Genomic DNA, 20,514 nt, shown 5'->3' with positions numbered 1-20,514 from the left:
ATTAATTGTACTTAATTGTCTAAAGATTTCCCAGCTAATATCATGAAAATCTGTTAGATACAATCAAAGGGTGATTGTAATGATACAAAAGTGGAGACAGTTACGTACAGCTCAAACATTATTATTAGATAACATTATAAACAAAAATGAGCAACGAGTGTAAGTACTTTTTAAAAATTCAAATATGTCAATTATTTTCTTGTCTTATAATTCCACTCTCGTTATGGTCCGTTTGGATAAGAAGAAGGGAAAGGATAAAGACATAATTGCTAATAAATATAACTTGTGTGGATGTTAATCTCTTTGATGTTTGCAATTTCTATAATAAGACATACGTGAGGTGACATTCGATTCATTTCACACTACAAGTCACGAAACCATTGGATATACATTTGTCCCTCCCCCACTAATCAACATAGAAGAAATAAATTAGAAAAGGTAATTATTCTATATGAAAACAACAAGGTAATTTGGTTCCCAAACATGTTACTTTCATCTTTGTTGAAACGTTGTGTCATCATTTTACTCAAAAATAATGCGAGGGGATGAGGGCTTTTTTATTTTTTATTTTATCACGGTTTCTCTTAACCTATTGAATTAGAGATTAATTCCGTTCGCAATAGTGTGATAATTGCTAATCTAACGTATTTTTATACTAAAAATTAAACATGAATTTTTTATGGATTTCTTTTATGGTATTTGTTGTAGTTCTGATACCAAAGTTGAGATTATTTATTTTGGTATTTGTCTGATAGGATATTTTATAAGAGTTAAATATTTTACAATGATAAGATATTTGTTGCGACTCAGATATTAAAGTTGGGGTTATTTATTTTGGTATTTGTCTGAGAGAATATTTTATAAGAGTTATTTTTATAAGGTTATTAACACGAGCATACTCTACAATGATGAGATATTGTTTGTTTTGGGTCTAAATCTTCACGATTTTGCTTTTAGTCATCACCCAAAAGGTCTCTCAATCATTGAAGTATGTTTGTGTTATATAAATTGTTATGTCTTATCTTATTTTATTGACGTGAGACTTGTATTCTAATAATTTTTTATTACATAGATCATTGATATCTAACCACTACACCAACCCAAAAGATGAGGGCTTTTGTGTCTTTTTTCTGTAGAACGCTCTTTGAAGATCTCACGCGGTAGCAGAAAAGGGAAAGAAATTTGTCGAGAGGTACCCACCAATATTGGTGTTGGTGGCAAGTAATAAGGTTTGAACTAGGAAAAGAATAGGGAAGGCTTGCACAACTATGACTTGGTCAAAAAGTACAATTATTTTCCTATTCCCACTTTCACAATTTTGGGTATTAAAAGTTCGTTCCGCATAGGTGTTGAAGATAACATAAAGAAAATCTTGTGATCGAATATTATTTTATGTAAAAAGTAAATAAATGAAAAAATGGAACGTGTTGGTGACATAGTTAAATTTCATTTCCACTTACAAAAGAAGGAAAGAAACTCACGTCATGGGGTTATGATATGATGAAAGATTCAAGGTCACTAGCCACGATTGAAATTTTACACAAAATTTTGAGACATAAAGAAACAAGTGTGTGGCTTGGTTGCTACATACAATGCCATATGATTGCCCATTTGCATAGTCCCACTTGTGTGTTTCTAGCGCGTTGTAAGATAAGGGTTAGCATCACCCAACCGGCCCCGTCCGAGATTTATTTGGACAAACTTTATTTTTTAAATTGAATTCGATCCATTTTTAAAATAGGTTCAAGTTATATTTTAGGTCATTTAATATATTATATTCTTTTAAAAAGTATAAATTTTATTAAATTATTATGTAGTAATAATAAAAAAAGTTATCTAATTATTAATATTTTTTTTATAACATGATACTACCTTAATTTATAATTTAATTATACATAATATTAACATTAATAATGTATTAAAAATGAGTTGACTCTACCTTAACTCTTGTATTTTTTGACCTTAGTTGAGTTGGATTTAGATTTTAGAAAATGAATCAATCAAAAAATTAAGTTTGGATAAGAAAGGAATTGGTCCAATCCGACTCGTATTTATCTCAATTCCAAGATTTTTTATGTGAAAAGAGTAGACAAATAATTATAAATCAATTTTTTATTCATAAAACTAATTAAAAATTTCAATCTTTCATTCATCTAAATTACCAACAATTTAAGGTCTAAGATCTTTCTAATTATTAATTAATCAAGTTAATTTAGTATGTGAATAATTTTTATTTTACTTGACATATGTACAAGGTTAAATTATTATTTTTTTTGTCATAGATTTTTTTACCCACTAAACCAAAGGCTAATCTTGTTTGTAATACTATAATTATTGTTGGCCCAGAAAATTTTTGCGTACATGTAGGGACGGCAACGGAATGGGACGAGTATAAGTTTCATTATCCTCATCCCCGTTACCATACCATATATCTATCTCCATCCTCATACTTGATAGGGTATGAGATTTGTCTCCACATCCTCATCCCTGTCGGGTATTGGGTATACCTATACCCGTCTTGTATCCACTCAAAATTATATTAATTAAGTTTTATTTGATATAAATTTAAAATAGATTAAAAATTACATCAATGTCAAGTAAATTTTTAAAAGCATTATATATAAATGTAAAGTGTCTAACCACTATGACAAGTTATCGAGTTTGTATGAGATTGTATTATTAGAATTAGAGTAATTGCGTGTAAATGAATTTGGGATCAAATGTAATAAATATACATGTAATTTACCTATAAAACCTACAAATAATAATTAGAATCAAACTTGATGAATATTTATAAAAGGCACAAATAATAAATAAAATTTCTAAAATACTCTAATGTAAAATTTTTAAGCAGAGAAATGTCAGCATCACACTCTCATACACACTCTCAGACACACTCTTTTAAACATATTATTTCAATTGGTTAAAACTTTATAAGAAAACACAATATTTGGTGGGACCCACCCCTATTCAATGTCTCTCTCTCTCCTAATTTTATAGTTCTCAATAAATTCTAACAAATGAGAATAAGTGTGTTAAAAGGAATATATTAAGGAGTGTGTTGCTAACACTTATCTTTTATGTATTACCTTCCCTAAGTTACACAGTATAAAAGGTGAATCAGGAATGTTAGATGAAGACCTTAAAAAAAGATATGGCGTAAAACTTTATTTAAAAAAAGTAGAAAAAAGATGTAAAAGGATCTATTAGGAGGGAAAAAATATAAGTTGTCTTAGAACGCATTTTACTTTAAACCAATATTGTAAAATCGACTTGTAAGTAAGGTTATTCCCTTACTTATATACTCTATTTTGGTATTGTCTCTAATTAATATAGATTTGGTTATTCCTTTACTTATATACTATATTTTGGTATTGTCTCTAATTAATATAGATTTGTTTTTATTGAGTTTGGTGTGTGAATATAGATAGCAGGTATCTCCGAATTAATTTATATTAAATGTTAACTTAATCTTATAAAATTAATTTGTAAGATAAAACTTTTTTAGTATATTATAATTTTAACAAAATCAATTTATAAAATAAAAATTATCCTCATTTCATATTATATTTTTAACAAAATCAATTTATAAGAATCTTCTTGCATATTATATTTTTAACTTTATCTATAGTGAAAGTGACAATAAATTTTTTCCCATACATCTGTGTAAGATTTATCATGTAATATACTCAAACTTCATTAATGCTATCATAAAAAAATTATTTTGAAATATATGGATTCTCAATTCTCGTTATCTTTCCCAGCTCAGGTAGAATCATTCAACTCTTTAAATAATATAAATAAGTTTGTGTCGATAAAACTTAGTTTTCATATTAGAGGTTGGAATTGAGGGCTTGAGGATAGAGTGAAAAGACACAATTGCCAACACAATGGTTGCTGATATAGGTGAATCCAACGGTGTACATTGGTTTCAGTTTGCACCGTCTGTGATGGGTATCTATGTCATTGTCCCGTCATAGTTTCGTGTGGCCAATGTCTTTGGTCTGAGACAGACAAGTTGAAGTGCATTCCAAGAAGTTTCGTTAATTTTAGGTGGATTTGTTTTTCCACTTTCTTACCACTTCACTCGGTTCCAGAAGCACACATAGTCGTCATGATTGCCATTTTTTAATAAATAAATAAATGGGCCTCTTTAGACTACGCCATATGTTCATAAATTCATATTATTTTTTTAATCCGGTTGCTCAATTCCTCTTAACATACCTCCATTTTTTTTCTTCCTTTGTCTACATCTATATTTATTAGATTTGATTGGTTGTGCATATCAATTCTCAAGTACCTTCTTGTTAATTGTTTTTTGTTTATCTGATTTGTTGCTTTTCTACCAATCTGACCTTCCTAAGGAAACAAGAAATTTCAATATATTAAGGAGTCATCAAAGGTTGTCTTGTCTTTTGGGTTGGCTATAATCAAAAGCTCTGCCACTTGGTCAAAATCAAAAGCCTTGGCTGAGTTTTTTTCTTTGTCTCTTGGAGCATCATCTACATCTTCCTGTACTTGCATCAGGTACCCTTTATCTCTTGTTTAGTTCTTGATTATATTATATGGTTTAATTTTTGTAACATGGGTGGCTTCTTCAAATAAGAGTTACAATTCTTGTGATTAATTGTGAATTGAAGTTTAGGAGACTACGTAAAATTGGTCTTTGCTCTCTAGTTTCTGAATTTAGCTTTTTGATAAAGGATTTTTTGATTTTTCCTATCATAGGTTGGTTCTCCAAAAGTTAATTGTTCTGTTTTTTTGGTTATCCTTTTCTGTTTCGTCGTAGGGGATACTTAATTTAGCTCCTAAGACTCTCATAGAAAAACACAGTGATTGGTACTATCCAATCAAAATGAATTGGAACTGTGGTTGAATAAGTGTCGTATCAGTCTCTCATACTTTTAACATAAAAAATTTGTGTTCATAGCAGGAGATTTATTTCTTTGTTCTTTCTGGCAAATATTTGAAAAGGCAAATAATTCCTCACTTTCTAGTGGCAGATAAGTTTAAAGATTAATGTCTAAAGAATATTAGGTAAATACAAAAGCTTTTGTTTGAAGGGTATTTTCATTTGATTTCAAGAATGCGTTTGGTTATGTTGGTTGGATGGTAATCCAGCTTAATATCTGCAGGCATAAGTTCTAAAGAATAACAAGCCTTAAATATATTTATTTTTCTCTTCCAAACACTGAATTCATATTTGACCAAAGCTAATAGCTAATTTTTTTATAAAAGGGTAGTCTTAATTCTGTTTGCTGGCTAAGTAAGATCATATTTTCTCATTCAATACATTCAAAATCATACTGGTGATCTAAGGATGCGACAAATTCTGTTTATGTCCAAAGCACACAATTGCATAGGTTCATTTCAATTTTTAGATTGGTTATTTATTCTAACTGAAAGCGTCTTCTAATGTTTCTCTCTTCTCCTTTTGTTTCCCCAATTTTAGCAAAGAAGAGATCCTAGAAGGTTCAACAAGATTTCATCAGTGAGCTCTTGTTTTTTTAATTCTCAAGGTAAGAAAGGGGAGAAAAAATAAGGACAACTCAAGTACAGTACCATAAGTACGATTCGTTTTGTTCTCTAATTAGAACTGGAATTCACCTCAGTAATATTAATGCAGACCTGAGCAATATATATTAATGCATAGTACTAAGATGAAACTCCAATTCTAATCGGAGATTATCATCAACCGTATCAGTGGTACTATACTTAAGTTTTATCAAAAAAAAAATAAAGCCCAATAAGTTTAATTGATTGCAAATCTTATGGCACATTCCTAACTAATCTTTGTGATGTTTTTGTTACAGACCGAAAATTTGTATGTGCTGAGGGAACAAAAGGAGAACTATGTCACTGGTTATATCTACAGAGCTGGCTGATGCATCATATAGGAATGCTAAACTCTACACACTAAAGGGAACTGATGTTACACCAGGCTTGTCCTCCCACAGTTTTGCTCCAGATAAGCACAGAAACATGTACGTAACAAATTCTTACTCCAGTGAGATCAGTTATGAAAAGTACTTCCGCGATTCGCCGACAGAAGAGCTGATAGAGCCATCCAGTTCCAGCATATCAGCAAACTCAGTTCACCCTGATGCTGCTTCTTCTTACCTTCTCAGAGCCAGTTCAGGAGCTTCTGTCATTGCTGATAACCCCTTTGACTCTTCCATCTTGTCTACAAGGCATCATAGCGGCAGTTCTCAGTCCAATTTCGTGGAAAATGAGAGCCCGGATTGCCTTGACTTCGACGGAGAAATGAGACTAAAACTGCTAGAACTGGAGAGGGCTTTGCTTTCTGATGAAGAAGAGGAGGAGGAAGACATATTTGAGACAGTTCAAAGCATGGAGATTGATCGCGAGGTGGCCGAGTGGGCGAATCCCCTTCAAGATATGCTGCTCCATGACTCACCAAAGGAGTCCTCATCCTCAGATTGTTCCAATCTTAGCAGCATAAGTAGCAGCACCAAAGAAATGACCCCCAAGCAACTGCTATATGATTGTGCTAGAGCACTTTCAGAAGGGAATGAAGAGGAAGCAACATCTATGATCAACAATCTGAGGCAAATTGTCTCAATTCAGGGTGATCCTTCCCAAAGGATTGCAGCCTACATGGTGGAAGGACTTGCGGCTCGCGTGGCTTCGTCAGGAAAATGCATCTATCAAGCCTTGCGATGCAAGGAACCTCCCTCTTCAGATCGCTTAGCAGCAATGCAGATACTGTTTGAGGTCTGTCCTTGCTTCAAATTCGGATTCATGGCTGCAAATGGCGCAATAGCTGAGGCCGTTAGAGATGAAAAGAAGGTTCACATAGTAGACTTTGACATCAGCCAGGGAACTCAATACATAACTCTAATACAAACACTTGCTTCAATGCCAGGTAGGCCACCTCATGTGAGACTGACCGGGGTGGATGATCCTGAGTCTGTGCAGCGACCTGTCGGTGGCCTCAACATCGTCGGACAACGCCTTGAAAAGCTCGCCGAGGAACTCGGCTTGCCATTCGAGTTTCACGCCGTGGCATCAAGGACATCGCTTGTCACGCCGCCAATGCTCAACTGCCGTCAAGGGGAAGCTCTGGTGGTGAATTTTGCATTCCAGCTGCATCACATGCTTGATGAAAGTGTGTCAACCGTGAATGAGAGGGACCAACTTCTGAGAATGGTTAAGAGCTTGAATCCGAAGCTTGTGACGGTTGTGGAGCAAGACATGAACACAAACACTAGCCCTTTTCTTCAGAGGTTTGTTGAGGCCTACAACTACTACTCTGCTGTGTTTCACACGCTTGATGCAACTCTCCCCAGGGAGAGCCAGGACAGGATGAATGTTGAGAGGCAATGCTTGGCAAAGGACATCGTTAACATCATCGCGTGCGAGGGCGAGGACCGGATAGAACGGTACGAGGTTGCTGGAAAGTGGAGGGCCAGGCTGAGGATGGCCGGGTTCACTTCATCACCAATGAGCACAAATGTGAGGGAAGCAATAAGGAAACTCATTGTTAAGCAGTACTGTGAGAGGTTCAAGATAAAGGAGGAAATGGGGGCACTTCATTTTGGTTGGGAGGACAAAAACTTGATCGTTGCTTCAGCGTGGAAGTGACTAAGATCAACACAAATTCTTTTGGTGACTCATTGTAGTGTTTGTTTGCTTGTTCAGTCTGTATCTCTATGTTTGTGCATGCTTGGTTCAGACTCACATGTATACTAACGTGCGACTTATGCTAATACAAAACTTTGATGTGTTTAACGTGGATGGATTGGAGGCCAATGAATGGAGTATGTGACAACGTAAAACACCTATCGATGGTTAGGATTGTAATGACATCATTTCTTGTTAGCTTAATTTTGTGTTTCATTTTGGTTAGGATGTCACGTTGAGAGGCTTGTAGCTTACGGCATAAGGTTTTGATAATTGATGGAAGTGCACTATAATATGTAGACGTGTTTATGATTTGACTTTGGTTTAACGCAATAAGTATATATAATCTGATAAAATAAATAAAAAACGTGAATTGTTCAAAAAATAATTTAGCAATAATAAAAAAGAACAAAGATGCCATATTAAAAGAATTGTCTCAATAGTGTCCTAGAATGTTATAATTGAAGACAACATTTTATCAAAAGAAATCTCTCAAAGTGTCCTTTTTAAGTGGCTCTCAATAGTGTTCTAATGATCATCCATCAAGTTCTTAAAAGGAGTCCTACTGTTACAATTACCCATGTCTATTTTTTATGATTTAAGCAACTCCTCTCGAATTCAACCGGTAGCTTGATGAGTCTTTGGCAATTAAGATTTTTTTTTATTGTAATAATTAAATATTTTAAAGTATGCAATTTTATATTTTTCTTGCATATTTGATTAAAGGTTGCTTATATATATAATAAATAAAATAAAATAAAATAAAAAAGTAAATTATGTAAGTGAATGATATTTACTTGTTAACTTAGTCATATTTTATTATTTGTTTTATCCAATCAAGAGTTAGTCAATTTTAATATTTAAACACTTATTGTAAACACTTTTAATGTGTACAAAATTGAATTCATAATTCAAATATATTAGATAAATTTGATGTTACAAATTTTCTAATCACAACCAATTGTTTTAGTCATACACCTTTCTTTTTCATGTCCTGATTCAAAACAGTCTAAATAAAAAGAATGCATGATATCTACCTTATACTGAAGAGTTATAACAAATGTTTACGATATCCAAGTATAATAACAAAAAATAAACTTATGACGACAAGTAGTTGAAGGTATTGTGAATTTCTTTCAACTTCAATTTCATTTTTTTTTAAAATTTAATAAAAAATAATTGACATTTTCATGAATCCTTTTTAACTTTATATTAATAAATTACATTAAAATTTATTCACATAAGTTCTATTAAATTTACTATAATAAATTTAATAGTTTATGAATTATTTTTTATTTCAAAAATTATTAATCAAGTACTTAATTAAACAGGTGATTCAGACGTGTCTTTGAACTAAAAAAAATTCTGACAAAAGAAAATATGAGTACAAAATTAAGCAATTGCTGAATAAAATATTTCAACAGAAAATGAACCGTTTAATATATTTTGGCCACTTACAATTTTTTTCCCTCATTTCTATGGCATACACATGTATAACTACTCCTGCTCTAAGATCTCTGCCACAATATTTACATTTACAATGTTTACCATCAAATCATGGGTACTCATCACATGTCAAAAAACCTAATTTCAGCTCATATTTTAATAATTATACTCAATGCTTAACACCTACAAAACACAAGGCTACTTCAGCTCGGGCCTGAACCTCTTCTAATATTTCCACTATCTTTTCACGACATAAATTACTGTCATTCTGTTGCGCAAGCATTCTCCTCAGCCTTCAAAAAGGGAGAAAACAAAGTTAAAAAACAGAAAACATTTTTCAAGTTAAAACACAAGTCAATTCGAATTAAATAAATATGTTAAAAAAAAAGTACAACCCTAGCTTTGTTTATGATCCGGCTGTCTAAAGTCAATAAATTAATTGACCTTTCAAATGCATAATTACATCAATGGGTAAGTTTCAATGTGTAATGTTTGTCAGCCAGGACCACACACACCAGAGTTGGGCTAATGGGTAAGCTTCCATTGACTAGTGGATAGTACAAGTGGAAGGAACCCTAATAAATGGTGACTTTGTCCCATATCATCAAGTGATTTATGAAAAATTAAGCTAGCCTAGGGCAAAGGATTGCATCATATAAGATCTGTTCCTATAAATGTTAAATGTTCTACATACAATCAAAATCACCAAGTCAACTTAGGGGGCTTCCATTAAAGATGCAAAAAAGGAGTTTTTCTGGCCCAAGTATCATATATTTAGTTTCTTATCTACACTTGAAAATATAGGACCAACCATGCACTGGGGAATCAATATATTACATGACCAAATCTGCCAGTCATATTTAACTAGGGCTGGTGGAACTTCTAGATTTATACAAACAGACACTTGTATATACCCTGTCGAGGAAATTTTGTATGAGGACTCGTGGAAATATACATCATTCTAGGGTCAAACATTAAATTGTTCTTACATGTTTTTTTATTGCACAATGGTCACACTGAGGTTAAAATTTACAACTTCATATGTATTAACCCCATACCCTCACCACTAGACTAACCCTAGTGATTCATTTCTTCCCAACCATGTTAATGTAACTTGTAAGGTGAAAAGTGCACAGCAATTAATAGGGGCATTCACAAGTACGAGTACCCATGAGCCCAAAAATAACCTACCTAACCCATAAAAAATTCACGACACCACTACACATACTTTCAGGCAGTATATTACAAGTCATATACATCATATATTTGAAAGACAAAAATCAAATTGCACATAAATCAGTAAAATGTCATTTGAAAATGGTAAGGAAAAATATAATTTTTTAAAATTTCCAAGATAGCTTTTGATTTTTCATACCTAATCCAAACCAACCCTCTCAGTTCAGATTTGATAGAAAAATTAGATAAATCCAACTCAACCCAAACTATCTTGATAAATTTGGGTAACAGATTTGACGAAATCCAAACCAAACCATGCTAGATATAATACATGGATTTTAAAAGGGCATGCATATCTACCTGCGAACGACAGCAGTGTCTCCATGACCAGTGCAAATTATCATCATAGCATTTGTGGGTAATGACAAATACAGTTTATAAATTCTAGCATCCATGCGAGCCAGAATTTCCTTCAGTTCAGCTGTGGGTTTCAACTTTAAGCCTTTCCCTTTGGCAAAGTTATTCTGACATGTAAGTAATGCCATCATCTCTGCCAGTCTTTTATTCAAGCTTTCAGAATCTTCAGCTTGTTTCTTCAAGTACGAGTGTAGCTCCGAAAACTGAGTCCAGATAAAGTGTACCTTTTCATTCTTCACCTGAAACAAAAAAATAACAAATGAACCAAGACCATAAAGACGCTATAAATGTTAATAAGAACGAAAACACTGTATGCACAGGTAAGACATCTACCTCCTTGTTGATCTTTGCAAGTGCTTCATCATCAGAGGTCACAGGAATTGCATTAGAGGACTCAGAGGCATACCGTTTTACTATGGATACATCATCAATCACCGAGGAAGTTCTGCCAGATTCACTCAGAATAGAAAGGAACTTTTTCCGTGTAAAGGATGGGGGGGAACCAAAGTCAGGCCCTGTTACAAGAGTGTCACAGCAGTTATGCAAACAACATGGCAAACCATGTAAGATAAAGGGACAATACAGAAATATAAAGAAAAAAATAAAAGCTTGTTGATGGCAAATAAAACTACTTTCCCTTCATTCTCAAGTCTTCAGTTCAAGACATACATGAATCACAACTCAGGCCTCATATGAGTAGTGTGTTACCAGTGTTACAAACCCAAGAAAATAAATAATAATTAAGATGAACACTGGCAGAAAATCATGAATAACGTCTTTTGTATTATTGATTCAATGTACAAGGTCAAGGTGACCTTTCAAGGAAGAACTCCCTTATTAAACTGCATTGCAATCTTATCTGTTTCTACTCCCCCTGCCCATTTTGTGCAGCGAAATTCCTATGTATATCCTATATTCTATAACACTGCATTAACCTAATCAATCCTATCAATCCTCCTAATCACACAAATAATTGCTGTTTCTAAAATACCCCGGCAGTATTAACTAAAGAGCTACCACTACTTCCTTCTCAGGATAAACCCTCAAAACCTTCCCTTGTGAATGCTGCTCAATTTCAAAGCAATGCCAAACATAAAACAACTGAGATGAGGTATTAAATAATGAACACAAATTTTAATGCATAAACATACTCATACACATACGAATGGTAATAGCTCTCTACACATGATAAAGTGAAACATTTGCTTTAAAAGAGTATCTGCATATGCACTTAAACTGTAATGCATTCAAAACTTCCAAGATAAAGATTGCAGCAATAATGCATGCAGAAGAACTACTAACCATTTCTTATCTTCAATAGTGCCAATTCCATGGTAGCTCTAGCATCTTCAATGCTGTCATGTCCATTCTCTGATTGCTGTATCTCCCTTGAAAGAAATCTCTTAGTAAGAAACCGTAGAGCAGTTTTATGGGATGATCCTCGAGGGTGTTTGTATAATACTGCAGTGTCAATGACTGAGTCATGAGATATTTTTAATGCTAATAAATCATTTTCCAAAGAATGCCCAACGAGGATAGTCTCCTTGTAAACCAACTTTATGAACTCTTCCTGAAAATGGGAAGCAACTGAAGTTAAATAGCATTATAGCAAAACAAATAGTTTCAACTTAAATTGTTTATCACTGTACCAGTAGTTCGAACTTATAAACTGAAATGTGAAATAAGACAAAGATTAAATCAAGACAACTCATGTAACAGAACCTGAATGTCTGTCAGACTTGTTGTCACCCCATCTAACATCTCAGGCGTTATTCCACTAAATCTGCGCAACATAATCATTATTTGATATTGACAATTTTGTTTAAAATCATAGGAAGACAGAAAAATAGGACATAAAGAAAAAAAATTTCACCTTTTTTTTATATTTCAACTTTTATGTTGGTTTTTGACTTGCTTGCTTTCATTACAAATAGTTAACAGTATCGTAAGACTGAAGAACATCATCCAATAGTCTCTCAATCTAATTAGGGATTTCTAGCACTAGAAACAACAACATTCTAATATGTTCTTCTCAGTATTTTGAGGGCCCTAGATCATTCCCTGAGACCAGCCTCTTACTATAAAGCATGCCCCTAGTCTTATCTCCCAATCTCTTTATAGCCTATCTCTGCCACAAAGAATTTGGGTTACCTAACAGCATCCTTTTAATCTATTCATTTTCATTCAGAATTTCAACCCCATACATAATATAATAATTCACCCAGTATACAGATTACTCAGTTGCCCTAGGGGGAGCACTAGAAGAAACAAGTATTGCTGTATGGGTATTTTCTATTTTAAGTAAACTTTAACATGTTAAAAAAATATTTCAAATAATAAGAAATATATATAATTAAAATAAATAAATAAAAAGTAGCTTGGATCTAAGGAGAAAGCAAAATATTAAAAAAAAATGAAAAGGAATAATTTGAGATTATAAGTATCTGCAATTTAAGATGAAAAAGGAAACTTTAATGTTAAAAAAATAAATTCTAACACAATTAAAGCTGAGATTTGATATGAAAGGTTTCTCAATGTAGAAGGAAAATTTGAAACAGTTGAGAATTTAAGAATTTTAAAAAATATTAAAAAAGAAAAGAAGTGCTAAATAATGGTGAAGCCTTGTATCACGTGAAAAAATACATCAAGAGATGTCTTCACATTCAAGAATAAGGCCTCAAATTTATAATATGGGTGCTGATTAGTTTTATCAACTTATGACTTATGAATAACATTCGACATACTAATTTAATATCCAATATTAACTGGCACTGGCACATTGACTGATACTCAAACAACATCTTACCTTGTGTTGTAATCAACAATAGCATTTGATGGTTTAACCAATTTATCAATCAAAACCTGAAAAGATAAATATTAGAAAATAAGGCATCACTGTGCACATAAATATTCCTAATTTTAAAGAGTTGACCAAGTCTCAATATGTAAAATGGCTACTTCAATTTCTTAAAGATTGTAACCAAGGCAGAATAAAAGACAACCAAAACAGAATCTCTATGCAATGGCATGAAGTGTTTTGTAGACAAATACTTATAGCTTTATCATCAATTAAAAAGTTAGGTACTTTTCTAAGGGCCAAAAGGCAATAATATAATGATGAGGAACATAACATAGAGTTTTGTGAAAAAAGGTTCTCAAGAAACAACTTCTTCCTAGTTATCAACCCTGCACTATAACGCTGCTATCGCACAGGAGCATCGTTGGGCAGCCTTGAGCACCTATTTATTTACTGTCAAAGTGTTTTGAAGGAGCAGAGTCAGCCACAAATCATGGCTGCTAGTGCTACAGTGGAAAATCACAGATCTTGCGGATGCTATTCTTTCAAAGGATAAAATCCCCTACTTGTCCATTTTATTCTTTGTGCCATTCAAGCTTATTTTGGGTATTTTTGTCATTTTCCCATATTTTACATCTGATTTGAGATCAACAAACCTTTCTTTCAGACTTGGCTGGTATTTGAGAGTTGAGACCAAGAAACTCAGCTAAGGCTGACCTCCGCATCTGGCCCATTGACCCAGCAATCCAGCAAATATCATTTCAGGCCAATCCCTTTTTTTTTATTTTTCAGCGTGTTGTAATTTCTCTATTATTTTTGTTTCTTTGTGTGTCATGTTCAGAGTGGCAGGGTTAGCCTCGTGTGTTCAACTATTTTTATTTTCAGACAGGTCTCTATGTTTCCCTACTTTTAATAGGTCTCTGTTTTTATTCTGTTTCTTATATGGTCCTTGATTTTTTATGTTCACTAGTTCGTTTTCAAGACTTTATGAATATTAATCAAAAACAAAGTTACATTTATTTTTTATTTATTAGCATTTATATACGTGCAATTAAATTATTTATTTGTATCTAATATTTATTATATTCAAAACTGTTATCATCCTGCCATGCACTATCCCACTAGAGCAGTCGTGGGGCCAGCAGCTACACTATTACCTAAGAATGAGATTGATAACAATGCCTCCAAGTTCAACAAGCTTCAATAAGGAAAGACGTGCCAATTTATATATATCTCGATGGAATTAAACACACAGAAACAAACACAAGATATAAAGAATTAGAATGATAATTATTTATTGAAATTTAAAAATTAATGACCATTCCTACTAAAATCAGTAATAGATGCATTTACTTAACAAAACCTAGTTCAGAAAATAAATTCAGTGAATACCTGTCCTTTGAAATCCACTAGAGTAATTCTTGTCAGCTCAAAACCTTCACTTGTTATGCACTACACAATTGAAAAATAAAAAATAAAAAAGAATAAGGACCAAGATTACATATGTACAGGATATCTATAGCTATAAAAACCACTTTAATCTGTCACAGTATGGAATGAAGTTATTTAAAATTTTGCCTATGCATCCCAATAAAACCTCAATCTATATTTTCTGTAATGCTAAAATAACATGCAGTTAATAAATCACATGTAAAAGCATTTAGTTTTCATAGGAATTAGTAGAAGCACCCATTTACTCTTTGCCTAGGAAATAGTCCCCACTTAGTCTATTAAGAATCTCTATATATAGATGTTCTGCATAACCTAAGTATTGTATAATCAATCAATTTCACAAAGAAACACCTATCTCTATCTCTTTGCTTCTCACTTCCCCACTATATTCAACAAGCTATCTCCATCAAAATTTCATGAATATGAAATAAAATCGTTAGTACTGAGTTTAGTCTTAAACAAGTGAAATTTGGTGCATCAATGGTCAATCCCAATTAATGATGCAATTGTGCATTGAGATAAATGAGTTCAAGATAAAAAAATTAAAAAAAAATGAAATGCCAGGAGATAAAGATGTCCAGATTTGAAAAGGTTGCAGAAAATTTTTAAGCTTCATTGTTTTAAAAAGGCTAAATTATATTTTTAGTCCCTATATTTTTAGGATCCAATTTAGTTCCATTATTTTCAAAAGGTTCAATTTGGTCCTTTAATTTTCAAAAAATGTTCAACATTTCTCTTCTGTCCAAATTGATATTAACGATGTTAATGAAATTAGGTGAAAGGACAACATTAAACATTTATTTTGAAAATTAGTGGTCTAAATTGAACATTTTAAAAATAATGGGATCCAATTGGACATTTTAAATGATTCCATTTGGTCATCTAATATTCAAATGATGTTCAATGTTGTCCTTTCATCGGATTTCATTAATGTCGTTAATGTCAATTTGAACAGAAGAATAACATTGAACATTTTTAAAAATCATAGGACAAAATTGAACCATTTAAAAATAGTGGGACCAAATTAAATCTTAAAAATAAATAGAGGGACCAAAAGTATAATTTAGCCCTTAAAAAATAATACCAATGTCTTTTGTAGATTGGGAATTAGAAAATTCTACAAGATATCACTTTCACATTGTGATTCATGAATCATCATTTTAAACAAAGTTTAATCTCATTCTAGTAAATAAATATTCTATAAGCATAGGGAGTAACACAATATGAACAAATTTCTATAAACACAGAAACTTGCTCCCATGGACTGGAAAAAATCTGATAAGTTTATCATCATCCAGAACCTCATTTCTAAATGATAAAAACAGCAGTATCTTTATCTTTTAACCAAATTGGTATTGATCGACTTACCATCTCACAATCAAGTGCCAACATCTCATTAAAATGAGATCCCAAAGGTGCAGGCAAAGTAGAAATAAAACCTGTTGTGAAAAGGCCAAAAGAAAAATACTGGTCTAGTAAGCAAATGTTTGTAAAGATTAACTATATAATTGGTAGCAGAGTAAAAAATCACCTGGCTTATTAACAGAATATCCATTATCTTCCAGCTCTTTCTCTGACAGTGTATAGTATGTAACAGGGAAAGGTATGTCTTTTGTAAGCTCCGTAAATGATAGGTTGTCACAAGAACCTTCTGCATGAAGATGACACATTTTATAAAGTGGCCAAATTTATATAGGTTATGGGTTATATAATTGCAACGGAATGCTGGTGATACAATCAGCAAAGAACAGCTCAAATAACTTGCTCCATCCATGTGGAAAAAGCAACACACTTGTGACTTGCCTTGTATTAGAATTGCCAGATTCAAAACTTTTTTCACTTGAACTCTAGAGAAGGTAATCTTAAAAAGAATCCCAAATTAAAAGAAAATACTAAAGGGTTATCAAATATAAATTAGACATAGAAGTGAAATCTCAAGAACTTCAGAACTGAGAATGAACCATGAGGAAAGTTACAAGACAGACATCACTGGTCTAAGTAATCAATGTAATTTCAATATAATGACAAATGAAAATTAAACTATGTATATCAGATCAAGTCCTAGTTCGAAGGAGCCTATTTTCCTGGCTAACTTAACAGGAATTCCATTCCTGAGCATTAACAAGCATGCACACATATATATACACAAACATTACAACGTACTCCCTCCAGTCCTTTTGTAAGAACCAAATCAGAAATAGTGTTTGGTTCTTTTTATTGGAACCAATCTAAAATGTATCTAGCGTCAATTTTTTTTTGACAAAAAAAATACCTTTAATTAATGCATTTCTCTTAATTCGATAAGTAGTTGGTAGAGTAAAAGCCTCATTAATGTTATGGGTAGTGTTGAAAAATAAATATAAATTTAGGAATAATTTAACGCAATCAACTAAATTAACCAATTTCCTTAATCCTAGTGAATTAAGTAATTGGATCTTATATAAAGGACTGGAGGAAGTATAATAAGGGCATAACGTGAATAATCATTGCCATGTTTATGTCAACTATAATGAAGACTTTTATCCAGGGGCAGATACAAGAGGAGGGCAAGCAGGGGCCTTGCTCCCCTCTCCCTCTCCCTTGGCTCTTTGAAGAATATAGTATGATAAAATGTATTTATAAAAATAAAGATATAGTTATTAAGACAATATTTAACTTATTATTTAACTACTCCTTTAATCTGTTTGAGATCAACTCTTCTTATTTCAATTGTTATAATTGAGAGATCATTTTAAACTATGTAGGTGGTAAAAAATAAATTTAAGAACAAGGTCAAAGATACATTTTTAATTATTTGTTTGATTTTATATTGATAAACTGATTGAAAGTTGATATATATTCAATATTGTTGATGAATTTTATGATTTTAAAAACTGGTATTCATATATTAGATATATCAGTGTGATATATTTACCGATTATAAATTTATTTATAATTTAATGTTTATTTAAATTTATTATTACCCCTCCCTCACTCTAATAAGCTTCTGTATCCATCCCTACTTTTATCTCTTCCCCAACCCCAAAAATATTACATATATACAAACCAAAAGACAAACATTCCTAAGAAATTTGAATTTAATAGCTTACTTTTTCAACATTGTCAGACAACATGCATCAACTATACAGAATATTTTAACACAAAGGATTCCAGATTATGCATTTCCTTTTGCTGTAATGCAAAAATTTTAAGAATTAATAGTAGGCACTAGGCAAAATACAGGGACTGATATCAACTACACGAGGACTTCCAGGCTTTCAGCCACAGTTGTACACTTTAACTTTGATTAGTAGAGTAGAAAAAATAATAAGGCAGTCCAAATAGCGTTATTGACAGGACAACATTTTAAATACAGCCACTAGGAATTTTTTACCATTAACTTATCTAAAGAACCTCAAATTCAAGACCTACTTTCCATACTAAAAGAGATTTGTATATATCGGTTTGAATAATGAATACCTTGTTGAGATGCCACGGAAGATTTGCTCATAATTGAACTATTCTGGTCCCTTTTTCTTTTCACCTTGCATGTTAGGAGCGCATCAATCGTCTGCATACCATCTGATACACAGCTAGCCAGGAAAAAAAAAGGAGAAAAATTTAAGTGCAGAGAAATTACATTTCAAAGGAAAGAAATATATACATTTTCTACAGACCTAAGAGCTAGGAGAGGCCTTGGTTTGCCACAGATTTTTTTTAAATTGGGAAGCATTTTAGACTGCGACAAGAACAAAGCTGCATCCAGGCCCGGCATATAGAGCATAACCACCTTGGGAATAAGAGGTTTATTCTGCAAATCATGAGTGCTACATTAGTGATTGCAGCAAATTAAAATGTTATATGCCATACAGGGTAAAAGTTGAAGGTCTATGGCTATTTTAAATTGACAAGAGTGATCAACTCATGCCATATAGCCAACACAAATTTAATCTTAAAGCATTTTAGGGGAGTCTAACAACCTTTTTCCAAGCCTAATGACATTCTCACTTTAAGAGGCATAAAGATTGAGAAAACCTGTCTTTTTGTTAAACTAACAAAAGAAAACTAGTTATGTGAGACATTCAAAGCCTGTTAAACGCCCAAGCTAAATTATATTAAGCAGAACCAGTATGACTATATTGTATGGTCCATAACATCCACAACATTGAGAAAAGATTGAAAATGTTGAACATTTGCTACAAAACATATCAGAATAACAAAGAAATTTCAGATCACTACCAGTGAAACACACAAAGCCTGGAAAAAAAAAAAAGAAAAAAAAAAAGACAATTTGCACCTTGATAAAAATCCATGACGGCATAAATCCTTCACCAAGCACCCAAGTTACAAGTCCTTGAACATCCTGTTTGACAAGCGAAAACTCAGTCATCACTACTTTGATTTGAATTTCAAGTCACACAATGGTGGTAAAAGCCTACATTAAGATTCAGAGTAGAATTATCGTCTTTGAAAACAACATCCGCCTTGCCCTGCAAAAGCACAAACATTAACAAACCATTAACTAAAAACTAACAAAACAAAAACCCACGAGGAGACAAACAACACAAGCATAACAAGGCAAAACTATTGCAGATTGCAATTTAGGACAGCATTTAAAAGACCAACCAACAGTAATCTATGCTGGTGCGCCTTTGCATTTACGTGCGTGTGTGTGGTAACAAATAACACCATAATGAACACATTACTTCAGCATTTCATGGGACAATACAACTGTATCAGTTCACAACAAAAAGCATAACTACTTAAAAGCACTACATAAATACATAAGAGCCATACCCTAAACACACAAAAGGGAGAAATTAGGAACCATTTCACTTTTCACCCCAATTGGATTGCACAAACAACCATGAATCCGCTATAAAGAAAAAGGTTATTTCATAATGTTAAAAAGTTGGTCAGATGAATGGATTTGCTCTAACTCAAACTTGAAAAATCAACATATCCCATCCCAAAGTTACAATTAAAACCACCTCCTCGTGATTAAAATCACATTCTAATAATAAATAAATAAATAAATAAATAACGCTCAAAGTCATCATTCAAAAGAGGAACAGAAAGTGTGTTCTAAAGAAGGAGTTAAAAATAAATAAACAACAGAGCCATGAAAGTGGAAAAATTACTTGGGGACCATAGACATCGTAGAACTTGTCGCATTTGTTGTCAACGATAGAATCCTCTTCTTTGACGCCATCGAGGGTTTCGGTTTTGGCCTCCGACGAAGTCATTCTCCACTGTCTAAGATAGTTCGGCGACGCACGCCACACAAGGCTTGTTATTTTTGCGAAATTGAGTTTCGACCTACGGCTTCCCTCTCTCTCTTTTTCTTTTTTGTTTTTTTATATATTGAACCCCAGAACAAAACTCACCTATCACAATGGTACAATTACGCCCCTATTAATATTTTTTTTATTTAAAAAGTTTTATAATCTCTCGATGGGAACATACAAAGTTTATAGATAAATGCTGGTATAAAATTTATAATTTATATTATATATTATATTAAGTAAATATATTTTTAATAAAAATTATATTTAATTATGTTTTAAATCTCTTAAATATTATAATTGATGGGCCCATATCCC

At 32.5% G+C, this 20,514-nt stretch overlaps 2 protein-coding genes across 3 annotated transcripts; one reads left to right on the top strand and one right to left on the bottom strand.

Moving 5' to 3' along the window:
* Positions 1–4,034: 4,034 nt before the first annotated feature.
* Positions 4,035–7,848, top strand: LOC109814362 (scarecrow-like protein 1). The gene is made up of 3 exons (XM_020378774.3): positions 4,035–4,527; positions 5,453–5,519; positions 5,814–7,848. Exon 3 carries the CDS (start codon positions 5,854–5,856, stop codon positions 7,603–7,605), a length of 1,752 nt encoding a protein of 583 aa, XP_020234363.1. The 5' UTR covers positions 4,035–4,527; positions 5,453–5,519; positions 5,814–5,853; the 3' UTR covers positions 7,606–7,848.
* A 1,177-nt stretch (positions 7,849–9,025) lies between these two features.
* Positions 9,026–20,264, bottom strand: LOC109795022 (Polynucleotidyl transferase, ribonuclease H-like superfamily protein). 2 transcript variants are annotated; one of them, XM_020354429.3, is made up of 14 exons: positions 20,053–20,264; positions 19,351–19,401; positions 19,209–19,274; positions 18,589–18,722; positions 18,392–18,504; positions 16,464–16,580; positions 16,301–16,371; positions 14,873–14,932; positions 13,490–13,545; positions 12,406–12,466; positions 11,986–12,253; positions 11,017–11,198; positions 10,627–10,922; positions 9,026–9,383 (listed from the first exon to the last, which is right to left on the bottom strand). In XM_020354429.3, the coding sequence occupies exons 1-14, from the start codon at positions 20,155–20,157 to the stop codon at positions 9,260–9,262; spliced, it is 1,704 nt and encodes a 567-aa protein (XP_020210018.1). In that variant the 5' UTR covers positions 20,158–20,264; the 3' UTR covers positions 9,026–9,259. The 2 variants fall into 2 exon arrangements, with proteins under 2 accessions (XP_020210018.1, XP_020210017.1); XM_020354428.3 differs by having other exon boundaries at positions 16,464–16,583; positions 20,053–20,263.
* Between the last annotated feature and the right edge of the window lie 250 nt (positions 20,265–20,514).

Source organism: Cajanus cajan, chromosome 9, assembly GCF_000230855.2.
Source record: "Cajanus cajan strain Asha chromosome 9, NIPB_CcT2T_4, whole genome shotgun sequence".
Classification (NCBI taxonomy): Eukaryota; Viridiplantae; Streptophyta; class Magnoliopsida; order Fabales; family Fabaceae; genus Cajanus; species Cajanus cajan.
Note: the sequence above shows the minus strand (reverse complement) of the source record. Positions and strands in the feature narration are given on the sequence as shown.